At 44.0% G+C, this 12,731-nt stretch overlaps 1 protein-coding gene across 2 annotated transcripts in view; it reads right to left on the bottom strand.

Moving 5' to 3' along the window:
* The window catches only part of plxnb2b (plexin b2b), a 119,375-nt gene that overhangs the window by 77,922 nt on the left and 28,722 nt on the right, over positions 1-12,731 (bottom strand). The window contains exon 1 of one of the 2 annotated variants that reach the window (XM_027273026.1): positions 6,895-7,112. The exons of the other annotated variant lie outside the window; for it this stretch is intronic. Within the exon in view, the coding sequence (XP_027128827.1) occupies positions 6,895-7,027 (133 nt within the window). The 5' untranslated portion in view covers positions 7,028-7,112. Of the gene's footprint in view, positions 1-6,894; positions 7,113-12,731 lie in introns of those variants that run through there. 2 annotated transcript variants of the gene reach the window in all.

The following is a 12,731-nucleotide window of genomic DNA, read 5'->3' as shown; positions in this document are numbered from 1 at the left end:
TTACCAGTATGAAACTAAATATATATAATGAAACAGCCAATCTACTGCAATTTTAGAGCAAATCCAGCTTTTTGAAATGCCTTGTCATTACCGCAAGAGCTGTTTAAAGGGAGAATTTTTTACCAGATGGTGGCACAAGATGAAAGCTTGGCAAAAAATGATTATAAATCATTCTCCTGGGACTGTGAAAAAATCCATACGAAATTTAATGAAAATCTGGCCAGAAGCTGTCACGGACAGTCAGGCAGACTGACCAGCCACCCTTTGCCATCTCTAAGCTGTGAGCGTGACAAAAACAATCACGAAAGCTCAATCGCAAAATCCTACAAATGAATCAAACGCAGTACAGTCATTCGTTGGTGTCTTGCAAATCCCTCAAGGATCTCACCCACGACAAGCTCGGCGTGTCATAACAACTCCAGTTCCGCTTGAAGGTGCCACAGTGCAAACCAGGGAAGAGGGCAAGATCCAATCAGACGTGTTGGTGGCGTTTAAGTGGTTTCCTCACATATTGTTAGACTATATGTATGCTTGTATACACACCAGACTCTCTCTCTCTCTCCCCCTCTGCTGTCTTTATGTTGACTGTTTTCACAACTAGAAGCCGATGCAAAACAGAAAAACTAAGCTGGATATGACCTCATGCATCAAGTAGCTCCAAGTTCAGCTCGTGTCGGTGCCTTGTTTTTGATTCAATTAAGGAGTAAGCCTGTTGTGGAGAGCATAAAAGTCACAGTTCAAATGAGCCAATTTCCCCTTTAAACAAACCAGATACGAGTGGCTAAACAAATCATTGTCAGCGACTCATATGCACACAGACATTAAGTTAAATGAAAACACAGTGAATGGATTCGTCTGAGCCGAGTCATCAGCACTCATCTTCTGAAAAGCGCTGCTGGATAGAAAAAATTACATAGACCACTTTATAGCCAGATGCTTAAAGCACATTAAGGGCCTAATCTCTCCGGGGTTACACAGGGAGCCAAAGAGCTCGGAGACTGGTTGCAGAGGAGGTGGGAGGGCGCGAGTTGAGTGGGAGTATACAAGAGAGGAGTGCGTGCCCTACAGGCTCCTCTTTAGTAGATGGTCCATTGTGGTTGACTGTACAGATCGGTAGATCGGGTCAATAGATCATTAAGCAATCCCTATGCTCCTGAAATAACACAGGGATCAGAGTGGAGATAAGAGCCTGGATCAATTCCGGACGGATGAGAGGATGGAGCAGCGAGCGGAGGGTGGAAAAGGAGTGGAGGGTGTGGGCCCCATCGCGGTTGTGAGCTGACTGGGTCTGCCATGTGTTTTAATGCAAAATTGTTAAAGAGTCGATTCCCCCCAAAATCATTAAAAAACATTTTTATCTTTTAGCTGTGGTGCAAGCTATGCAGCTGGATTTGGTTTTATTTCTGATTTCTGCCTCTACCCGAGTAGAATAAAGAAAAAAATGGAGCTTGATTTGTGTTGGCATTAATATTACAGGTGCAGGTGGGTAATAAAATACATCTACCTCGTAATAAAAGTTGTCGTTTTGAAAGACGTTTTAACAAAACTACAGAAGCGGGTTTTATAATAACACAAACTTCTAAAATGTTTTTACTGAAAAGGGACAGTGTTGATGCGTCACTATGGACATTTTTGTCCATTTGGACAAATGTTACTCTTTATCTGGCCATCATTTTTGGCTGTAAGTCTCTCTCTCGACAAATTTTAATGTTTCTAATAGATCAATAGAACACTGTGAAAAGAAAATGTACTACCCTCTTAAGTTATTGAGGACAAAAATGTCCACATCCAAAAAACGAATGAATATTTTCTTCTGCTTTTCTTCATAAATCTCTCAAACAACTTTAGCCTTACTCAAAACTACCAAACATTTAATCATTTTGGGGGATTTTAACCCTTTAAATGCCAGTTTGATTACTTGATTATTATTTATTACTGTTATTTATAAAAAAAAAAGAAAAATAACTGTTTGTTTTTTTGATAGTGTCACTTAAAGGGTTAAAATCCTCAAAATGATGGCATGTTTGGTAGTGTTGAATGAGGCTGGAGTTGTTCAAGAGATTCATGCAGGAAATATTCATTTGTAAAGTTTTTAAAGCAGATTTTTGGAAGTAGAGATTTTTGTCCTTAATGACTTGAGAGGGTAGTACATTAAAGTGACGCCTGAGGGTTAATGCATGTAGCTCATCACATCTTAAATCAGTTGGGCTTTACAAATGGTATACCAGAAAAGACTGAATCACCTGCGACAGCCCATTTAATAAGCTTGTCTTCGCGATAAGTCTTTGTCTCATAAAGTTTATCTTTTTGCTTCATTATACCAGTTGACTGATGTTAACAAGCCATCTGTCAGGTTAGTAAAATCTACTTCTTTAGTCGTCGCATTTTGTGTGTGAGCTCATGTAACTAACAGCAACTGCAGCTCTGTGTATAAAATTTTTAAAATGCAAAGTAGTTCTCCACACAGGACTTAAATTATGGGAGGACCAGCGAGTTCACCTTAAAAAAAAACAGTATAATTGGGACTGTAATTATTACTGGGCCAGGGGTGAAAAATCACAAACATATGCGCTGTAGACCAGATTAAAATCACTGACCTGCACGGGTACAGCGATGCTGAATTTACCCCACCTCCTGTAGAGATAGAAACCCCGGGGACGTTCCAATGAAAACAGCTCACAGTCAGGTTGGATTATCCGGAATAATGGAGACACTGTTTCTGGAAAACACGCAGCTGTTGAATTTTTTAAAATGTAATTTTTCACTGCTGTGAGCCCCACACTCAATTCCCTTCACCTCCACTATGCTTGGGTGGTATCAGAAATCTCAGAGGTGGATCTCTCGAAAATATGGACACCCAAAATAAAAAATGTTCTGCATGGCTAGAAACCATGAAATGTGAGAGAGAAGTCTGTTTCTTTTTTCTTTTTTTAAACTTCAGTGAACTGACCCTTAATAGTTTGTGTGAGCATGGAAGAGGCGAGACACCTCTGTGTCTCTGTAGGTGGGGTACTTGCAACACCTTTGTAAAACTGAGCCAGGCGGATTTGGCAGTACAAAAATGGATGGTGTTTTAGACTGGCGAATGAGAACGCACAGCTGGATAGAAATAACATAATCCTTTCCTGCTAAGGCTATTGATGTGTTTATTGCCTTTTTAAAATTCACTAATACAGATCATTCTGTCTCGTTAACTCATTAACATCAGTAGTTATCAGGCGAACTGATTTAACGGCGTACATTATTCCAAACGGCTCCAGGCAAATGTGGCACTGGTTTCAAAAGATGCCTTCTATCAGATAAGGATGTAATTATATAAAATATAACATTGTGTTAGCTAATGTCATCATAAAGCACTTAAATGTGCAGAGGAATTAGTATGCCCCTTACTGCAAATCGGCTTTTCTATATGGAAAATATCAGTGTAAGCCCATTCTTATGACTGAGATCCATTTGTAATCAGAGAGGTTCATTTTTAAAAAGGTCAACACCTGGTGTTTATCGAATTCTCTCATGAAAAGGGCTAAAAATTGATTTAGCCGCTTCAAATTCCTTTAGGATTGATTTTGTACTTCATAATATATCAACATGTCTGGTCTTTTGGGAGGGAGACAGGCTGTGTCTTTGATCACACTTTCTCGTTATCATCCGTAAACAGGTCTAATATTAAAACAAACAGAGCAGGGGGGTAAAAGCCTGGGGACCAGTGTTTCCTGCCCCCCCTGCCTCATGCCGCCGTTGGCTTTTCCTGTCTGGGTTCTGGGGCCAGGTCTGCCTGCTGGGGACCTGAGAAACTCTGTGCAAGGCGATTGGGAGGGAGGGCGGAGGAGTGGTTGGGGAAGCCATACGCAGACGCTCCACCCTAAAGAGGAACAGCATGCCAGCCCCGGTGGACATCTGTTTTCACAGGTGTGCTCACCCAATGTGATTAAGATTGGCGCAGCACAACCCCCCGAGCAATGCTGCACTGGTACCCCCAACACTGTGGGTGCTGGGGCGTGGGTGTGAAACGCGTGGAAGACTTGTGTTGTTTTGGGGCAGATGGGAATGGTGATGAGAGTTTGAGTGAAAGAGGAAAAGAGCAAGTGGAGTAGAAAAAGAAAGCGACAGAGGCTTATGTGAGGAAAGTTCATATGGCTTATTCGGTGCAAACAACTGTTTAGAGAAACATAATTTAGAAGAGTGGGATTATTCGGAGCACATGCAGATTATCCTCTGCTGTTTGATTCTTATAGTGAGAGGGAGAGATCACATGAAAGGATTGGAGTAAGCCACTCATGGGAACAGTGTTTTTATAAATACCAAAGCAATTCCAAAATGGGAAAAAAATGTTCTTACAGCGAGAGAACCGGATGGTCTGAAAGAGACTCCTTTCACCCCTTGAACAGCCTATGAGATATAGGTGGGCAGTCGTTTTGGCAGAACCATCACGTCTGGTACCCAATGTTACAACGCACCTGCTTCCATGGCAACCAGAAGAGGTATTGCTTTCCCTTTACACCAGCAGACCACTTCATGCTTTAATGTAAAGCGACAACTTGCCGGAATTAATTTGTGTGTTGTCAAAAAGAAAAAGAAAAAGAAGTCCCCCCCAAAAAACAGATTTAATTCAGAAAAAAATAGAAAAAAAAAAAGTAATTTTCTTTATTTATGTTGGCTCCCTCATCCGCCCCCACACCGCACCGCAGCCGCACCATAATTCTCCAGTGGTTTTTGAGAACTTTCAGCCATTTCAAGTGATCTCACTCCTGGAGTAGTACGAGGCAGCGACAAGAAAATCTTTAACGAACGAGAAAGCAATTCCATTTCACAGCAGCCAGGAACCGAGGAGGAGGGGCGGGAGAGTCAGTCACCAGATTCTAAAGAGAAATGGAAGCCTTGGATAAAAGCTGCTCACCCCGAGATATCTCAAAAAAAAAAAAAGAGAGGCAGACAGACTTAACACCAAATCATCCCGCTGTACAACTCAGAAGCTTACCTTGCACTGACAACTGACGGGAAGAGTGCTGTATGTATGCATGTAGCCTATTAGCATCAGTGAATATCACTTTGCCTCTGCCCCCCATACTTCTTAAACCTCTAGCTGTGACTAACAGAGCAACATCAACTTTTACAGCAGGCGTGATTCCGGCAAACGCAGAATAAATGAAAATTAAATGCACGCTTTGATTTTTTTTTTTTTTTGGTTCGGTGTGGATATCAAAGAGCTTTGAGTTCGGCTTTAGCTGCATATGTTAGTGATTTTTCATTGTTGATGTGTAAAAACTTGCACGCTGAAGGGAACTATCCTATCGGTATAAGAACAGAAATGATAGATGTGCACTTATAGCAGGCGGTATTCAGAGTTAATGTTGCTTGCTGTGATATCAAGCTGCTGGAGACAAACATATTCCATTAGCCGGTCTGGTATATATTAGAAAAACCCTGATCACACAGCCAATCCACAGTCCTCATTCTATTATCCATCCAATCGTGTGTGCACCCCCCCCATTTCCCTCCCGTCAATGAAGAAATGGCAGGCATCAGTCCCACAACTCTGCTCGGCTTCAATCTGCTCTCGCTTCCCATCTCCTGGCGAGCATAACTCAGCGAGGGTGTGTGACTTCTCTGTAAGGCTGGATGTGAGAAATGTATATATTTGTAAGTGCTAATACTAAGCGGCACAGAATGTTGGGCCAGCAACAGACAGATGGTTCTGAGAGAGGCAGAAGATCAGAGAGAAGCTCCCTCCCACCCTTCTCTGTCCCCGTTCCTCTATGTCTCCGAGAGAGGAAAGCAGTATCACAGCTCTGCATGGCACCAAGGAGCTTCACTGTACAAAAGAGGCCTTAATTCCCCCGATGGTAGAATCAGCTCACTCTAACGAGGGTATCAAAGTAGTTCATCAATGAGAGAATATATAAAAACTCCAACTCTCAAAAGCAGAACCCAGCAGAACCATGGGTGGAACAGTACTGGGAGAGTTTTTGGGGGTGCAGAAGGACAAATGGTGGAACAAAACAAGCAGATTAACAACATGCACACAAAAAATAACATGTAGAAATACTTTTGAAGAAAGAGAGAAAGAAAGCCCTTCTCAGATTTATAGCAGACAGACTAATGACATGGAAATTCTTGTATGTAACTGGTTTAAAGGCACAATTAGCCTTGCCCCATGTGTCCTTCACAAAGCAATGCCAGTGCAGATTAATTGATATAATCAAAGGCCAAGTGAGTTTAATTTATGAAGCCGGAATTCTCTGGAGCAAAAGTTATACGGTGTGAACAAAAGCAATGACTTGCTCACTGTATGTGTGTCTGTGGGGGAGGTTATTTGATTTTTTCACAAGAGGAGGGATTTCATGTCTTTATTTGGCATGTATCTGTTTTACACATGGCTTGCTACGACACCTCGAAGGAGGCCAGGGTCACATGAAGTGCAGGAGAGCTTAACAGCTCTTGCACACCAGGGGAGGCTGAATACATAGACATACAAATTGATTCACTTTCACGCGCGCAGACCGTCAAGAAACCACCCAGACAGACAAATTCAAAGTCTCCAGAGGCACGGATAAATGCCCTTTTGCTGAAATGAGGGGAGGCAGCATGTGTGGGGCTATGTCGCCTTCAACTTTCTACATTAAATAACTCAGACACATGTACAATAATCGACTCTGCCGAGCGCTCTGCCTCCGTCTTTCATTATCTATCCAGAACTCATAAGCAGAATGTGCGACAATTCACCCACAGTGCAAAGAACTCAATCAGGGGTGAAGCCGCCTGTTTCCCAACAGAAAATATGTGGCTCGGTCTGATGGAAAGAGTGGAAGGTGGGGCAGAAGCTGCCGATCGATTCAGATTCTCATTGTTCAGATGCGATATAAAGCTCTCTTTGTCTGCCCATGCTCTTCTGACCTTTATCGGCCTGCTGAAGAAGGCAAACGCTGTCAGGCCGAGTGGGAAATAGAGTGTCTGTTTTGCGCTTAACACACTGCTCACAGATTGCAGAGCTGGCATGGTGCGACGGACACAGACTGTCTGCGGACATGGGCGCACTCCGCCCTGCCCGACCTTGGTACCACTGCGCCGATGTGCCAATGAGGGCTCCATAACACCCTGTCCTCGCCTAAATAACAAAAAAAAAAAAAAAAAGACTCACCCCGAGACAAGGCGGGGAAACAGAAATGGACTCAAGACACCGAGTTCATTAACAGATAAACACGGGGAGGTGGGGGAAAAAAGGAGAGAGAGAGAGAGAGATGGGAATAAACGAGGAAATGACAACGGACGGAAGATATGGGAAGAGTTTGGCAGCCGTCCATGAAAAAGACAGCTGGCAGCGACATCCTTCACAAACCTGGCGACACAAGCGGCATGATGGAAGCAACCTCCAGAGACATAAAGAGAGGGAGAGAGGAAGAAGGAGAGAGAGAGATGATGAGGTTTGGAGGAGGGGGGGTTTGTGGCGGTAGATAACGTGGCTTTCGTCTCCAGATTCCGGTGCTAATTAACACAGTTCCACATACAAGGCCCCCTGCCTGCCTTGCAGCCTGGCCCCCGGTCTTCACAGGGGGACAGCAGAGAGTGAGGGGAATAGTGTGCATGCGAGTGTGAGGGGAAAAAGGACGGGGGAGTATGAGGGATGAAAAGGGATGAAAGGTGAGGCAAGGTCTGGTGGCCTTGTCTGAAGGTGAGTCCGCTCTGCCCGCCAGCCTGCAGCCTGGTTCCTCTGGTGGAAAGCGAAGGGGGGGTGGAAGGAGGGGGGAGATGAAGACGAATGAGTCAGGGCGTGGGGGATGCTGATCAACAGCCGAGTCGCTCACCGGCCATCTCCCTTCGTCGCTCACCTCATCCAGAGGGAGCAAATGAGAGAGAGAGAGAGAGAGAGAGAGAGAAAGAGAAGGCCAATGAGCCGGCACCGATCCAGTCACAACACCACAGACACAAATCCTGGTTCTGTACCATTAGCTCCAGACTGTCATAAATCAGACAAAGCCAGCCAGCAGGACGGAGGGAGAAGGCCAAACAGAGAAGTCAAAAAACCACAGCCACACAGCACTGATCAGACAGCAAGTGGGGAACAAACAGCAACCTTTGTACAGAGGAAGCATTTATAACAGCACGAGACAGGCTCCGCTCACATAATGGAAGAGCTTGGACGGAGTGAGCAGGCGCGAGTATTGAACCTCGATGCTGTCTGACCGAAATGTGTCCGTGGCACAGATAGCTGAAAGTTGGCACTGAATGCACAGTGGGATTTTTAGATATGTTTATTTATTATTTCGGCAGATATTTTCTTAATCACAGTCAGGAAACCCTTTGTGCTTTTATTAGATGCTTTACAGTAAAGAGATGAGACATAGAGACAGGGAGCAACATGCAACAAAGATCAGACCTGGGGATGTTGCAGTTCATGGTGATGGCCAGCAGAGCACCCTGAAACTTTTGTGTTGCTCCTCGTGTTAACAACTGATGCACTCAGGAGCTCAGCATGTTTTGGAAAATGAAAAATGTAAAAAAAGGGTTTATATTTATTACGTTTTGGTATCAAACACTCAAGTGTGGTATTGGTACAAGTCTAAAAAAAATGCTTTTAAAAAGCCACTCCACTCAAATCGAGATTGTAGCCTAGAGTATCTGCTTTTCATTTCATTAAATCCTGCAGTGACATGATCGAGATTTTACTGGTGCCAGAAGAGTAAACATTTATTATAATTTATTAGAAATTTGTCAATGTAAATTGTAATGCTCGATATGAACGTGTGGGTTAGCGTTTCCATTTGGTAATGCCATTACTTGAGCAAAAGCTTCATTAGCATTACTGCATGTAATAACCTCAACAAGGGATTTCCTAACCTAGATATCAACCACACCCAACCCCGGCATGCTGGTTGGCGTGTGCCCTACTGGCAGATAAACAACACATCTGCCTCCCCGCTCTCAAAGTCGTCCATGTATATTGTATGAACCACAGCAGAAAGGATAATCGTTGTTTGCATGTGTGGTTGAGAGGTGCATAGTGTAAATTGTGTGTGAAAAGATGTGATTCCATGTAAAACTGCGTTCAGGAAGTGAGGTTCCAGATTTGCACAGAGCAACTCTTGGTCTTGCGGCAAGTTCTGGTGAATGTGAGCCCGCTCTACCTTACACAGCATTACGCCATGGGGGGCTGAACACTTCTACGCTGTGATCCAATTAATTTCATCTCCACACGCCACACATTTCGACACGCTAGGAGCATAAGGAGAGGAAGTGGAGGTATGAAGTGGGTGGAGGTGAGCGGCGAGGCAAGTGGGAATAACTGAGAAGGAGGAAGTCGAAGGATGGGCCAGGGTTGAGGAATTGGAGAATTTCCCCCCTATCTTGCATTCAAGTTTCTGCACAGGGAGAAGAAAATGCAATTACACGTGCCCTCTCAGCCTTTTCAGGCAAGTGTGGTGTGTAGAAGTGAGGAGGTAGTGGTGGGGTTTGTGCCCTGTGGCGGCCAGCACTCCTATACGCTATGCTAATAGACGCTTGTTCTGCATTCTAACATGCATTTGGTGGCAAGACTCTTGAGTGCGGAGCAGCGGAGGGTGAGTACAGAGCATCGGCAATGTAAAAGAGGAGGAGTTGGAGGGGGGTGTGTGTCTCCAGAGATAGTAGGAATAATGAAAAACTCTGCTGGGACTTCAAAGCAAACGGCTGGTCATTTCCTGTGGTGATGGCAGATACAGGGCTACATGTTCAGGCAACAGGCACGCACACACTTAGTCACACATTCTTGCCAGCAAATCCCAGACCAATGAACACCACTTCCTTTGATGGTATAGTGGAAGCCAAGAAGAAGGAGAAACAAGTCTTGGGACGTGGAATAGATTAGAAAAGCCTTTGTGTGTTGCTGGCGAATCATCTAAGTGCTTTAGCCAAGGCCTCTGGGTCAACACTTACGCAATGTGGGTGCAATGCCAGAAACCAGCTGGTGGCGTTAAACTATGTTTTTCTATTTGATTGGATTTTTACAGTTTTACAGCAACAGGTCACCAAAAGCAACAGAACAAAAAGTATGTTATTCCATGCTCCAAACAGTGGACTATTTCTTGGGAGACATGCCATAGCAGGAAAAGCACAGGTATAATAAATAACATTATTAAAGTCTGTGTAAAGTAAGAATAAATATGTGTTCGGAGTTTGTCAGGCCAAAGAAGAAAGTGGTATTAACCACGCCCACTCACGACAGCGGTCAAGCAGCCTTTTTGAAACGACTAAAACGCGTCATGAGTTCAGAAAATGACATGACTAACTTTAAAAACACTCCAAGTGAGATGAATTCATCTCCATCTCTCTGCTAGGGGTGCAGGGGTATGCTCAGGGTGGCCTCAGCGTGTCATCGAGCCACCTTTTAGGACCGCCCACAAAAATCCTGCACTGAAAAAAAGCCTGAAAAGTCCTTTCACATGTTTTCAGCAACTGTTTTCCAACATATTTCATGTATTTTGAAAGAAATCTCGGAGCTTCCTTTTCACAGACTGTAATGACTAGATATCATTTAGATGTTCCTGTTTTCTGCATGGTGGCTCACTGGCGGGCGTGGTTAGCTGAGACACTTGAATGAAGTAGAGCTATCATTGATATTGTTAGTCACAGCATGTGTTGTGAAAAAGGAGTGCTAGGCATCTCAATTCATGGCTGACTGTACGTAGGTTATTTTTTGAAAAATATCAAGCCACCGCTCTGTCTTTGGAAAATCAACACTGCACCGACTGTTTCATTCTCGTAAGATATCCATCCTGCCCTTGTATAATCTCTTCAGTGTTCCCATGATAAATTACAGAACAGTTGCTGGCAATGGAATATTTTGGCATATCTTTTTTTTTTTTGTATGATTTACATTTCCCCTGTTCACTTTCAGAAAATATAAATGAATATAATAACAGGGCACAACCGGGTTGTTGAGTGGCTTTTTGATTTATAGTGTTGTTCATGTGTTCTTCTATTTTTTTCTACACTTGTTATCGAGTCAGTGGTAGTACTTTGTGTTGCACACATTTTGTACCAGCCCTCCTCTCAGGTTTCAGCCAACTATTTTTCACCGTTTTCTCTTTTGCTGATGTACTTGTGTGTGGTACTCGTAGCAGGATCAATACAGCCAAGCATGTACAAGCAATGCTATCTAAGTGGTAGGGAGGAAAAGCTGTTAGGCCAAAATGCTGCAAAAACATAAACGTTAAGTTTCTTATCATATCATCCATGTCGGTTATGAAAACCAGACTGCCCTGCAGGCTTTTTATGATTGCATGTATATGTATAAGCATGCACCCAGGAGCACAGTCATGTATAGTATATCTCTATGTCTCTCTGTTGTGTGCAAGTAAAAATCACAGGGAGCACGCGAGAGACAGAGTGAACAAAAACACACATCTGGTTCCATTCAGGATGCCTGGAATTCTTTGCCTGCTTGGTTCAGATTACTTCCCGAGCCCCCATGCTGGCTGTGCAGGGGAGCAGATAAACTATGCCGCTCAACACAATGTCTCGCCTATTCAACGCGCAACTGGGAGGGTGTAGGTTGTGCGAGTAAAGGTGAAGCTGAGTTTATAGCAGGGTTGTGGGTGTAGCCTCAAGTGGGAGACCCCTGAGTAAGCCAGGTATGCTAATTTATTGCCTCTCAGACCTTTCCCTTACAGTATGTCGAGTACAAGTGGGTCCTAAGGGAAGGGTACGTTAAAGGTTATGTCCAACAGAGCAGCACCTTAACATGATCCTAACCCCTCCCTGTTGATATCCACTGGGGAAAGCTGCAGCAGTAGAGCTTCACCTCTCCAGACCAGAGGAACAGAAATACAGGGTCAGGAGACTAAGAGCCTTGAGAGTGTGTTGGTTAAGGCTGTGCTGCAGCATAAGCAGGGCCAAACCGCGAGACAGAGGAGCTGGAGAACAGATATATTTTCCTCTATTCACAGTCAGAAATCCATCTGAAGTGCACTCTTTATTATTGTTTTGTTGCGAGCGACCCTATGGCTCCGCTACAAAGAACAAGATGATTTCTATTCCGAAATGAAACATCTATACGCCTTGGGATCGGCTTCGTTCTGCAAACCAATCTAGCTATAACTCCTGAACGCCACCTTTCCTTTACATTTCAGAATGCCCCTATTCCAATTCCCCCTCCCTGTTATCTTCCAGGTTTGACAGAGTGATGTCTTCAGCCAAAATCACCTCGTCTACTCCGGTTCCCCTGGAGATGGAGTGCCGGTGATGTAGACGATTCAATCAGTGAGAAGTGAAAGTGCAGATCACAGACAATACGCCGTGGCCCCATTACCCCCGGTCCTCAGTTACCGCTAGCGACGCTTAGCTCGGGCCCCCACCTAATGGGCCATAATATCATTTTACGCCATGTTCCAGCTCTTTATACTAGCTCTAAACATAACTCTGTCGCCAAGGCACAATAAAAACAGATATATTTCTTTATTACTTCTCACAAAAGCATATCACCAGATCTGAGCACCCCTACAAAGGAAACTAATATCTACAGGAACCCGCTCTTTTCCTTGGCTCATTTAGAGCAGACGCACTGTTGTTATTGCATTGAGCTGCACTCTGCCGGCCTCACCTCCCCATGCCATTCACTCAGGGTGTAATGGATGTTTTATTATAATCAAATGAATACAATATCTTCACCATAAATAACCCACTGAAAAAGCCATTTTCTCTGCCTTGCAATATGTTTAATGTCCATCATGCCTCAAGCAACCAAGTGCCACATGTTT

Source organism: Larimichthys crocea, chromosome XXI (genome assembly GCF_000972845.2).
Source record: "Larimichthys crocea isolate SSNF chromosome XXI, L_crocea_2.0, whole genome shotgun sequence".
Classification (NCBI taxonomy): domain Eukaryota; kingdom Metazoa; phylum Chordata; class Actinopteri; family Sciaenidae; genus Larimichthys; species Larimichthys crocea.
This window is presented reverse-complemented; position numbering and strand designations above follow the sequence as displayed.